Raw genomic sequence first — 14,102 nt, forward strand, 5'->3', positions numbered from 1 at the left:
TAAAAATGTAGATTAAAAAGTTTTTTTTAAAACGTCTAAACGTTCAATTTGATGTTTGTTTACTTATACAACAGATTCCGTAACCATTTGCGCAAACGCCGCTGAAGATACCTCCACGCTGTCCACATTCCGCTGCCGCAATGCATGTGCCGTTCTCCCCGTTTAATCCGTCGCAGATGCCGTTGTCAAATTTTACCAACGTGAACAACGAGAACACTGTAACATCATATTGTATATTTTGTTCTTTACACACACACACACACACACACACACACGCGCGCGCGCGCGCGCGCGCGCGCGTGCACGCACGTACGTGCTATCGAAGCTCAATAAAAAATTTGAAAAACTTTTTTTTAAATTAAAAAAGTGGGTAATTATTTCTCACACATTTTCTATTTTTGAATGCAATTTCTTTCAAAATGGTTTTCCTCCCTTCCACCTCTCCAGTGGCGAATCCACGGGAAGGGGGGGAGCTATAGAGCCATGCCTTCCCTCTTGGAGTCATCTTCTTTAAAAATATTTTGTAATAAAATGTTACATACATTTTTAATATTTCTAAAATGCTTAATCACAATTTTGATATTCCAAAAATATATTTAAGAAACTTCTAGGTTCTTGCGATTTAAGATTATTGCATTAAGCAACGTTATGCAAAAATTACTAATTGCAAGATACTTAAAATATTATTACTGTGTCTGCCGACAAGTTTCGCTTTTACTAAACGAGGTTTTTCATTTTAGTATTTGAAAGTTTGGTTAAGAGATCGTATGGATGAAAAGAAACTTTTGGAACTTGTATTGTTACGTACATAAAAACATAGAAATTATTAATTAACAGTATTAAATAAATTTACCAGAAATAGAGTATAAATTAGACAAACTTTATTGTAAGGCTGGAATTAGACTACGCATTGAAGATTGAAATTAAAGATTGAAGATAAAAATTTGATCAATGAGAAAAAAAGAATTTTAGTTCCTATTTTTTTGATTGGTCGAATTTCAATCTTTCAATCTTCAATCTCGATCTTCAATGCGTAGTCTAATTCCGGCCTAAAATGTTTTGCATATATTATTTTTTTTGCTGATATAATTTTAAATAAAATGTTATATGAATTAAATATTAGGTGTACAACTTTGCTTCCGCCGTTTTCCTATAGATGGCTTTAGCGGTAAGTGTTGGTCGAAATAAATAGATTATAGACATCATACAATAAATTTGGGCATCTGTCAACATAACCCCATAGAAACATTAATCGATTTGTGTCTGCATCATAAAGTTATTCTCGATTGAAAATATCAGTTTACGAGCCAAATTCTCGTCATTTGCGGGAGGTTTTAATTTTCTGCTTCAATATGAAGAAATCTGCGGCTGAGGCTCATCGAATGCTCTCAAATACTTATGGTGAGGCCGCTATTAGTGAAAGAATGAACGTGTCGTGAGTAGTTTCAAGAACAGTGATTTTGACGTCAAAGACCGGCATAGCGGTGGAAGAGAGAAGGTTTTCGAAGATGCAGAATTGTAGGCATTACTTGATCAAGACTCAAAATCAAGAAGAATTGGCACGATCATTGGGAGTGACTCAACAAGCCATTTCAAAACGCCTTAAAGTCATGGGAATGATTCAGAAGCAAGGAAATTGGGTACCGTACGAGTTGAAGCCGAAAGATGTTGAACGGCGTTTGTTTGCTTGTGAACAGCTGCTTGAAAGGCAAAGACAGAAAGGATTTCTGCATCGCATTGTGACTGGGGACGAAAAATGGGTTCATTACGATAACCCTAAGAGCAGAAAATCATGGGGAGTTCCCGGCCATGCTTCCACGTCGACGGCCAAACCGAATATTCACGGCTCCAAGGTCATGCTCTGTATTTGGTGGGACCAGCTCGACGTAGTGTATTATGAGCTGTTAAAACCAATTGAAACAATCACAGGCGATCAGTATCGAACGCAATTGATGCGTTTGAGCCGAGCATTGAAAAACAAATACCCGCAACATAACGATAAAGTGATTTTGTAGCATGACAATGCTCGACCCCATGTTGCGAAAGTGGTCAAGATATATTTGGAAACGTTAAAATGAGAAGTCCTATCCTATCCACCATATTCTCCAGACATTGCTCCCTCTGACTATCACTTGTTTCGATCAATGGCACACGGCCTGACTGACCAATACTTCCAGTCTTAAAAAAAAGTAAAAAATTGGATCGATTCGTGGATCACCTCAAAAGATGACCAGTTTTTTCGACGCGGGATTCGTACGTTGCCCGAAAGATGGGAGTAAGTAGTGGCCAGCCAGAAAGTAAATGGACAATACTTTGAATCATAAATGTAACTAGTTTTTTACAATAAAGCCTCGAATTTCGGAAAAAAAACGGCGGAAGCAAATTTATACACCTAATACTTTAATTATTAATAATAATAAAATCAAATTTGATTGGTATCATAAATTAATGTTTTCAGAGAGGTACTTGAATTTCTTGTCTCATCACCCTATATCTCAGAAGAGGGGCACGATTGCCGGTTTGGTAGATAAAATGATTTTGCTTTCAAATCCTAAATTTCATTTTGATAATTTTTGTTTTGTAATTAAAATCTTGTTAGAGATTATTCGTTAGAATTCATTTTTAATAGTATTAATAAACGATTGAAAAATATTATTAATTTTAAGAGAAAGAAATGATAGTAATAATATCAAAAGCGCCTTCATGTTTACTATTACTGTTCTGATATTTTCCGAGAAATTCAATAGTTTAAACAGCGAGGATATTAGATTATCGTTTTATAGTGTTAATAAGTTGGGCGAATTCATCAAGGTACTTAAAGATTCCTTTCTGCATGAAAAGAAATCTAATGTGGTGTATGAAATCTGTTGCAAAAATTGCGAACTACGTAGGACAGACAGGAAGATAGGTGAAGACGAGAATAGCTGAGTACAGGAACATATTTAGTGAAACACAACCGTTCCACATTCGATCATAACTGATTGGATCACCACCGATTGAAGAGGAATCGAATCACGAATTCGATTGAGAAAATGTTGCAATTTTGGATGAGAAACCCCAGTAAGAAAGAGATTGATGTCAAAGATGCTACACATCAGAGATAGACACGTGGCCTCAATCTGCAGACAGACTTGGAGGGGCTTCCCAAGGCCTATACTGAGAGAAATGATTTTATTATAGGAACAAATCAAAGCAAATGTGATTTGTTTAAAAAAACGATCGATTTATTACAATTGCAAATTAATTCGTCAATGTAACAAATAATCAATAGTATCGCTAGCAAATAAGAGGTTCATATATATTGTTAAGTTTGGAATTTCTTTCATCCTTTTAGTTTTTTTTTCCGAGTCATCACATGGTAACGTAGATCGCTTTTTCCATGGCAGCCACTGTGAAGCGCGCGCATACATTCTTAGTTCTATTGCGATCTCTTTTATACCTTTTTTTTACTGCGCTGTGCGTTGCTCTCGCTTGTCAGCCGGTACGCTTTCTTTTTTCATGACTCAATATACATTATTGCGATATCATTTTGAACAGACTAGATACTGTTTTGTGAGATTAGAGTGTGCGATAAATGAGTTTTGTTGTGAGTCAATATAAAGGCGTCTGTTTTCTTTTGGATCCCCAACAATCGTAGTTGTGAACTGCAAACTTCAACATATACATAAGCTGTAGACGGTTGCAAGGTCTCAAATCATAAGAAATTAACAAATTCTATTCAAGTATTCTCCCTATATTACACTGTGCTTGGTCGGTTTCCTGCGACTTAAGATTCCACGATCATCTACGAATTTAATGTAAATGAACCTAAAATTTATCCAAAAGATAGATTAAATTCTATATAATTTGCTTCTGTTATTAATAATGGTATAGCAGACTAGCAGCATTCACAACAAAATTTGTTGTCACATACAATATTTACCGATCACCGGCTAAAGGTACTGGTGGCTTGTTAAATTAACAAAATTCTTTCTCTCAGTGTACTTTTCAATTGTAAATAGACTATAAATATCGGAGCGTTGTTATTGCCAGATAATCAGTGTACATCAGGGCCACAAACTGCTATAGTTTTTCCGTTATCAACATTTGTGGCGCCCTCATAACACAGGAAATGAGGAACTAATATTCAATATGGCTGTCATCGTTTCTGGCACATTCCGATCGGTATTTTTATCGCCATATTTGCTACGTGTTGCTCGGTGTTGCTACGTTTGACTATGCTTCCGCATAAAAATATACTACTAGTGTCACTGCTAGTGTAATAGTGTCACTAGTGAAATACAGTAGTGTCTGGTATGAGTAATGGTACTACTCGTGATTAGTAGTGTAATTATAAATTGGCGTTAGAGAGTATTGCTAGTAGCATCACTACTGGGATGAGTTGTGACACTACTAGTGCAGTAGTGTAGTAATGTGCAAATGCTACTGCTGGAACGAGCAGTGTCACTATTAATGCAATAATGTCACTGCTGGAACGAGTAGTGGCATTGTCTAGTGTACTACAAGTGTATTACAACACTATTGTAATACATATAAAAATGATTGGAATATAAATGCAAGGAACAGTATAGTGACACGAATTTCTGCACTAGTAGTAACACTACAGCAGTAATATATTTTTATGCGGATTAAAGCGCGTGAGCGTCCATAATGAACGCAATTATTTGCTCATATCGCGATAAAAATATTGGCCGGAAACGATGATTTCCATATTAAATATAAAGATTATGCGTTTCGCGGGTTTCCTCCGTGTCTGGATATGGAAGAAACCCGCGAAACGCATAATCTTTATATAGAAAGCATCCATGGAAGCCTCAAGAATATTAGCCATATTAAATATTAGTTCTTCATTTCCTGTGTCATAGCTATGAGGTCACCACAAATGCTGGTAATGCTCGGAACAAGAGAAGAGATTGGTGGCCCTGGTGTACATTTGTCGTTACATTAAAATTAAATTATTAAAGATTCAGTTTTGATTTTGATATCCATTTGGACTACAATTAATCAGAGTTTTCTTTTCTTCTTTTTTTTTCTTTGCGATTAACGTTCTAAGTGTATTAAAAGTTATCCATTAATTTTATTATAATTGACACTGATTCGCTGAATGGTCAAAGAATAGTTTTTGACTAAACTTACAGAATTTAAGTGTTTGCGATATAGTGAACTTTTGTTTTAATGAGCTATTTTTCTATTGTCTTACACTAAATCGTTTTTGCTTCCAAAAAATTTCCTTTTTAATAATTTTAATATATTTTAGATTGTTATTAGAATCCGTTTTTATATTATAGTTTTCATTAATAGGTGGAAATGGCTCACTGAAATGAATTAGTTTGTAAGAAAAAAAAGTTTTTTTTTGTAATTACAACATCATACTGTTTTTCTGAGGATGACTCAAAAGTGAGCCGAAACATGTAAGCGAATTAATTATTAATAAAGTTGTTTTGTTAACCGTTTATGCACAAGAATTACAGTGCTTGACTCCTATTGCCCTGTTGTAATCATTTTGTATCATTAAGGAGTCTTTAGGAATTAATTTATATTTGAAATATGTACCTCACGTCATAACACTTATAATACATCTAGGAAGATTGTAATTATTATTTATTACTTCATATACGTATTTATATATCATTCTTAATAAAACTTTATAAACGCATTTTATAAGTTATTGTGTCATTTTACGTCTTATTTATATGCATTATTTGTAAATCTTTTATAAGCTATTCATATCCCCTTCCCCCTCCCCCTATGAGTAGTCCTATATCCCACCCTTATGGTATATACGACAAAAATGCAAAGGTTTAAAAAAGTTCATTTCTTTAATACGAAATATAAATATTTCGGATTTCTAATATTTTTTTTATAATAGTAGACAGTACAAAGTTTTTACTGATATAGTTCGTTTATTTTAAACATAATAAATAACTATATAATACTTAATAAATTAAGTTTTTGATAGGTGCGGCGTATATACCGAAGTTACCCTTAGAAGTTTTAGAAAGCTCAAGGTGCTACAAAAATATGCAATGAAAAATAGGGAGTCCTTTTTAAAAAATTCGAAGTGACATTGCTCTCACTTTGTTGACGCCACCCAAGGTCAGACTAATCAGATCACTAATTAGATCATTAGAACCTCACAACTTTTGTCTAAAACATTTTTTTCTAAAATGCTCTGTTTCCAAGATAAAAGGGGTGTACTGAAACGGGTGATCTGAAACACCCGGTATATAATATATACCTATTACATTTTTTATTAAGATAAATTTCAAGACATATTTTTTTTTCATAAATTGTCTAAATTGATTTGAAAAGAAGCTGTAATATAAAATCGCAGACATAAAGGAAGTTGTTTAATGTGGAATAGAAAGGAGCCTCTTCGGAATGCTTTACGGAGGAATTCATCAATACAAAGAAAAATATATGACAGATTTTTTCCGAAATCTATATCTATTAATAAATTCGTTGTCAGACCACCATTTGAAAGGATTTTGTGCATCTCTAATATGTTTTAGAAACCGTTTATTATGTATTAAATGTCAAATTCCCCAAAATTATCAAGAATATAGAAGGGCAAATTAGAATCAAATTCGAATATACATAGATATGTATAATAAACGTTCAAAGTTTTAACATTTTGATAAATTGAAATATAAATTTAATTTTAAAACTTAGCGTTACATTGTATTACATGATATGTTTACGATGTAAACGGTAAGTTTTTTAAATTAAATTTATATTTCAATTTATCAGAATGTTAAAACTTCAAACGTTTATTACATATCTATATTCGAATTTGACTCCAATTTGTCCTTCTATATTCTTATTATTTAAAAGAGTCCTTTAATTTAATTGTTTACATGATGCTGATTGTAAACATGTTCCTGAAAATTGTCATAATTTTCTATTCAATTTATATATTCCGTTTATAGATACAAGTTTTTAAAGAAAGACCTGAAAATTCATTATTCACTTTAAATCGTTACACTTCACTAAAAAAAATTGTAACGTAATGATTAAGAAAACATTTTAAGTAGAAAATATTATAAGTTATATGGTACAATTAAAAAAACTCACAGAAAAAATTTGTTTTATTCGTGCACACAAAAGTTTATTCTTCAATTCTACAAGATTCAATTTAATAGCGCCATTTGTAATAAAATTTTGGCAAAGAAATATGATTCGAAAGTTATATCTTAAGCTTTAAGACGCTTTACCAAACATTGTTTCGCGATCATTTTTTAAGGAGATTCATACATTTTAATTTTAGTTCTTTTTAATACCGATTTTTAATTTTAATCGTCTGTTCAGAAGTAGGCAAACTTCAAGATAGAGGAACTTCGTCAAAAATAATCATAACGAGATTTTTTTAAAAAGCATTTTAAAGCTTGAAATATTTACTTTCAAGATCGGTAGTTGATATTTCGATCAGATTAATTTTTTACGGAGTTATACGAATAGAAATGGATGTCCGTCAAATCTTACAATTTTATACAAATTTTACAAAAGTGAAAAAAAATCGTACAATGTTCAATAAAAAAGCAAATTGAAGTTAAAGATTCACTCTTTCGACTGCTATAAACGACATTTGAGTGCGATTTTTATTTCATGCTATAGACCTTTGTAAAGTTTGTACAAAATTTTCAGATTTGACGGATACCATTTCTATTTGTATAGCTCCGTAAAAAAATCAATCTGATTGAAATATCAATTACCAATCTTGAAAGTAAATATTTCAAGCTTTTTAAAAAATCTTGTTATGATTATTCTTGACGAAGTTCTATTCTTTTGAATATTTACTTATTTTTGGACTAAGTGATCCTTTAATTTTTTGCGTAGTGTATATGTAGATTATAATGCGTTCTAATATAAATATTATATAATTTTCTCTTCTCAAATCATCTCTGGATTACACTTACGTGATACGCAAGTTTTTTCGACTCAAGAATTAGCTGATACAAATTTCGAGATCGATTAATATGTATTACCAAATCTTGTTTTAAGACTTGACTATTAAATCGTGAAAAAGAGGGTTATATCTCAAATTATATCTCGAGATAAACTTTATTTGAGTTCCTTGAATTATAAATGTAAAGTTATAAATATCTTCTTAAGATTCGTTTGTTGAACTCTTCCATGACTCAAAATTTGCTGAGTTTCTCAGCAGAAACACGACACTAATACGAGCCTGAAATATGCTAATATAATTTTATTATGGTATAATAGATTTTATTTATAAGTTTCAACAGTTTTAGTATCAATATTTACATTTTGTGCTATCTACCTTTTTTGGAGATTAAATTTCTAATGAGGTATTTCATTTTATGTTCGGAATAAAAAAACATTTTTCATATTTAACATACTAAATTATGTTAAATAATGTTTTTCGAGAATATTTTACATTTCTCAGATTTTGATACGAAATAAGATTGTATTGAATATAATCATCATAAAGAATAATTCATACATTTTCTTTATAGATTTTTTCGAGATATTTAAACTACAATCTCACTCACGTCTTTTCTCCCTAGTCTGAATGCGATTATTCAGAAATTTTAATGATTCCCATTTACGTTTTGCTGTGGCGGAAAAAGCAGATCCATTATCGTTTAATTGCCACAATTGTCTTCTATTCACGATTTTGTGCTTATCAATATTGTTCCAAGCATCGATGTAAGTATGAAAAACAATGTAGCACATCAAAAGCGTGATTAATGACTGATTTTTGATCATTTTAGAATTTCCACCGTGTTTTTGTATGTCGAAAAGATGATGTTAAAGAAATTTCACTATTGCCGCAGATAAAATATCACTCCTTTAAGCTCTTATTACACAGACTTCTTCGGAAGGTCGAAATGTTACAAGAATTTTTGGGAACCGTGAATTTCACTTGATGAGATCAACTTGATAAGTCAACTAACTTCTGCATGTCTAGAGAGGGTGTCAAGTTTTAATATACCCAGAAACATTCTTACATGGTCTATATATCATGCAGCAAACTGTAATATCCAACTAAGCACCTACATATAAGAATTTCAGAGAAAGTCGAGAAATTTAATTGGCACCTCGAATAACGGCCATTGTATTTGTCCCCTGAGTCGCGATAAGTACGTCACTTTCTCGCTGCTTAAATCGATTATAATTGTCTTTGTTGAATAAGAGCAACCATCCTGCATTAAACACGGTTGTAAACAAAGTTGTCCTTTAAATAAATTATTTCATCATCACGAGCAAATTATAATCAAATTATATCCATTATAACAAATTATGGAGAAAAAGGAGGGACATAAAGAAAGGAACAAAGAGAAATATATTATTATATTTTTAAACAAGAAAATCACTGCGCTCTCTAAATTATTTCATGCATAACGCATTTGTTATCATTGCGTGTAAGTTCCGAGATACGCGCGACAGATAAGATTATAATGATCTGTATCGTTGCAAGAATCTATGCAGAACGGTATCGTGCAGTAACTAGAATCTGCGATAAAATAATGCAGAAATTATTATTACGTTTAAATCCTTGAGAATTAATGTTGAAATCGATTGGAGAGACGAAGGATGAGTAAGGAAATGGTATGGATGGATGTTTAGATGGACTCTGTTTCGCAGGTATATGCACAGAGGCGAATGCCGTGAATCAAACACACTTTTTATTGCTCCGGAATGTGATCAACGTTTCGAAAGAACATAATGTCTATTTCCAGCAATGTAACATCGCTGTCGATCCAAATTTCGAATCAAGGAATTTAATTCTTATAATTCGAGACTGGACTACGTACGAGTTCTGAAAGGCAAAAAGGTTAAATATGAGATTTAAGTCTTAAATAAAATGAGAACGAAGTGTGAATTAACTAACATTTAAGATTTATTGTTAACAATCTATTGTTACTTTGTTACTATGTGAATATTTAAAAATGTGGTAAAGTGAGTTGTACGCCATTGGCTAATTAGCATCTGAGATATCAAACAATTATAATTTTCAAAGTCGAGATGAATTAAAAGCGATAAAAAACTATTATTAAATACAAAAAATTATTTAAAAAAAAACAAATTAAAATGACATTATAGTAATATCTTGTAAGAATACATAACAACTAATGGATATGAATATGAAACATTAACGTTTATAGTATGAAAAATAATTTAAAGCAAATACATAAGAATGCATAAATAAAGAAAAAAATATTACTATTCAAGAATTCGTAATAAAAGGGAATATTTACTATCTATAAGAACGAATAATGTAAAAGAGAGTAGTTATACAAATCATTAATAATAAAAAAAAATCATTAAAACTAATTTACAAGAGTACGCGAAGGTTATACATTTTGTTGCTGCAAGAGATTAGTCGACGAGCGTGAGCAAATAAGAAGATGCGTATGAGCGTTAAGTGTTTAGTCTATTTTGTGCAATGTAACGGAGGAAAGAGAGTTAAAAAAGAATTCTACAGGGACGAGTAAAGTGATTGAAGAAAAAAGAAGGATATGAACATCAGAAGACTGTTCTAAAATAGCAGCTCAGTCCACAGTCTAGCTATATCAGTTGCGACACTGAACAGCACCTTTGATGTAGGAGGGACAAAGTCACGTGATCTGTGGCTATTTTGAGAACTGTACACGCGCTCATTTAAGATTCATAATCATAGTCATATATCGATCTGCAATTGATCTTCATTTCAGGCAAGCTAACTTTCAACCAAAGTTAAAATCATAAACATTTCTTGAAAGTACTCAGCAAACACAGTTATATAACTGTTATATGTAATAAAACAGAATGTAACAAGTAATATAACGTGTTGATTACATGTAATATACATGTCAGTTGTAATTTCCCACCCACTGCAAATTACAGTTGTATAAAATAAATAACAATGTAATAAACATTATATAATTGTTGCACAGAAAAGGTACAAAATGATTACACGACATGCTGAAATGTTATATGACTATAATATAAATAATTCCAATGTTATGTAATTGTTATATAATGAATTATATTATAGTTCCATAATCTCATTTGTATATACTTCCTAGCAAACACAAATATATAACTATTATATTACTTCCATATAACAGATGATATAATATGTGCGTAATATACTACGTTCATGTTAGTCGTAATTTCCCACTCACAAATCATTGCAGTTACATAATATAAATATAACATGTAACTTGAGATGTTATATAATAGTCATATAGAAGTTTTATAATTTGCTGAGTTATTGTTATAAAACTAGAACATGATTGTTATGTTGCTGTACATTACCTTGACTTAATTTAATGCTTTTTACACTATTCCTAGAAAAGATCTTAGAATTAATTTTAAAACAAAAACAAACAGAACAGTTCCCGAACTTTCGCTTAGAATTAATTCCAAGACCTTTTCTGGGATTAGTATGTGCAAAATACATTTCCTAAAAATTGTTTTTGCGTGAATATAAAAAACAATATATAATAATTGATTTTAATTCATTTATTTATAAACTTCATAATTTGCATATAAATACATATATATTTATAAATATCATTATTGAGTATTTGAAGTATTTAATCGTAATATTCATATACGAGTATTATACTATAACCATCTGTATATTATACTTATTTTCGATGTTAATAAAATTAAATTAATTCAATAATATGCGTTTTTGCATGAAATAAATGAATCTAGCAAAAAAACGTATCGCTCTGTTCCGCGGATTGAGATATTAATTGCCCAACAAACGAGAATGGATTGAAATGGATTAAAATGAATTCAGATTTTCAGAAATACGGATTCATAAAAGTTAAAATGAATTCTTTTCAATTCTGAATGCATTTTTATTCATTTATACGAATAGTATAGAATATATTTCTATGTTTTTCAATTTAAAAAGAATATAGTATTTTGTGTGCATCTTAAATACTCTATGCTATTCAATTCAAAATTGTGAACAGGAATTGCAATTTTTTAATTCAGTGAATTGAATTTAAAAATAATATTAGCCATTTCTGTGCATCGTGAATACTGCACAATTGAAAATTCTGAATAGGGAATGCAATTTTTTAATCCAATTGAATAAAAAAAATTTTTATTTAAAAATGAACTATACTCGTAAATGCTATTTAATTTATTCAAAATTATAAAAGGGAAACTCTTCGTTTTAATCCAACTTAAATTCAAAAAAACTTGTGACGTAAAAATAATTTAGTTATATTCTTTATTTCTCTTTGATTAGAAATAAAATGAATGATCGATGTTAACACTAGCAAATCAAACTGAGCACATCCCGAATATTACTTTAATTATGGTGCGAGACCAGTCAAGCGAGATTAGATTTTTACCCAATGCTCAATGTCGTCTTATAGTAATGTAAATTGTTTACTCAGCAAACGAAAATTGATTAAAATGGATTAAAATTTTGTTAACGTGCACTTTAAATCCATGAAAATGGATTGAATGGATTTAAATGGATTGGATCCGAGCTGATACTAGTTTAATATTCGAAAAAAAAACATTCATATTTAAGGATTATAAATTTTATTCCTAAGACATTTATAATAATTATACTTGAAATTAACTACTTCAAATTGACCCCTTGATATTAAAAAACGCATCTTAAAGAGATTCGAACCTGGAACCTCTGGATTATGTGTGAATCTTCTATGTTACCCGCTACATCACTTCTTCAATTGGTAAATGTATTATTCATTCTCTATTTCAAGTACAACTAGCTAAATTAGTAACGAAATTATATAGATATAATAAAAATATCATCATTTAACAGATATAATAAAATATAAACAATTTACATTACTATCAGACAACATTGGGTAAATGTCGAATAATCTAATCTCGCTTAGCCGAATGTCGCGCGCCGTGATTGGTCTAATATTCGGGCTGTGTTCGACTTGGTTTGCGAGTGTTCACATCGATCATCTGTTTTGGATTAAAATGAAAAATTTCCTACTTATAATTTTGAATAATTTAAGTAGTATTTACAGTTCATTTTTAAATAAAATTTTTAAATAAACTTTTTTTATTCAATTAGATTGAAAAACTGCATTTCATATTCAGAATATTGAATTGAGCAGTATTACGTTGTGCAGAAATTGCTGATATTATTTTTTAATTTAACTGAATTAAACAAACTGTACTTCCTATTCACATTTCTGAATTGAATAGTATTCACGATGCACAGAAAATACTAATATTATTTTTAGATTGAAAGGCATAGAGAGCATGCAAAGGCATGCTCTATGCAAATCCTATAAATAAATAAAAATACATTTACGATTGAAAAGGATTTATTTTAATATTCATGAATTCGTATTTCTGAAAATCTGAAATCATTTAAATCCATTTCAATCCATTCTCGTTTGCTGGGTATATTTCATTGTATCTATTAAATGATGATATTTTTATTGTGTTCATGTAATTTCGTGCGCTAGATTAGCTGGTTATAATTAATAACATACACAATAAATAACATACTTATTAATTGAAGAAGTGATGTAGCAGGTAGAATGCAGAAGATTCATAATCCAGTGGTTCGAATCCCACCAAGGTGCGTTTTTTAATATCAATTTAAAATAATTAATTTCAGGTATAATTATTATAAATGTCTTAGGAATAAAATTTATAAATTTTAAATAATGTTTTTTTTTCGAATATTAAATTAGTGTCTAATCTCGGATCTAATCCATTTCAATCCATTTCAATCCAATCAATCCATTTCATTTTCATGGAATTAAAGTACGCATTCAAAAAATTTTAATCTATTTTAATCCATTCTCGTTTACTGGGTATTGAAGTTGATAGATATTCAGGTAAGGAAATCTGTCACATCGATGCCCAGATAACATCATATGGCAGTACGTTGTGTTTAGCATATCATGCAGTTGAAATGCAGTCACTGTGCCATCTTTGTATAATAAAGTAGATAATGCTTGCATGGCGCTATCACAGCGTGCAATTTGTAACAGCGCCATGCAAGCATTAGTGTGTCAGTTACGTGCACGATCGACCGTTATTCGATCGTAATCGTGTCATTTATATATATAATTATAATATAAATTATATAATTACATAATAGTAGAACAATATTGCCTGTATCAGCGATT

The 14,102-nt window shown here is 30.7% G+C and overlaps 1 protein-coding gene and 1 long non-coding RNA gene across 2 annotated transcripts in view; one reads left to right on the forward strand and one right to left on the reverse strand.

Moving 5' to 3' along the window:
- The window catches only part of LOC147907813 (uncharacterized), a 38,211-nt gene extending 34,253 nt beyond the window's left edge, over positions 1-3,958 (forward strand). The window contains exon 2 of the long non-coding RNA XR_015546915.1: positions 75-3,958. This is a non-coding gene — a long non-coding RNA (uncharacterized LOC147907813). The remainder of the gene's footprint in view (positions 1-74) is intronic.
- The window catches only part of LOC105143228 (uncharacterized), a 53,120-nt gene extending 44,336 nt beyond the window's left edge, over positions 1-8,784 (reverse strand). Inside the window, exons 1-2 of the mRNA XM_087411872.1 lie at positions 8,514-8,784; positions 64-216 (exon numbers count right to left, since the gene is read on the reverse strand). Of these exons, the coding sequence (XP_087267998.1) occupies positions 64-216; positions 8,514-8,730 (370 nt within the window). The 5' untranslated portion in view covers positions 8,731-8,784. The remainder of the gene's footprint in view (positions 1-63; positions 217-8,513) is intronic.
- Positions 8,785-14,102: the final 5,318 nt, after the last annotated feature.

The sequence above is a fragment of the Acromyrmex echinatior genome, chromosome 12, assembly GCF_024713525.1.
Source record: "Acromyrmex echinatior isolate Ae372 chromosome 12, ASM2471352v2, whole genome shotgun sequence".
Classification (NCBI taxonomy): Eukaryota; Metazoa; Arthropoda; class Insecta; order Hymenoptera; family Formicidae; genus Acromyrmex; species Acromyrmex echinatior.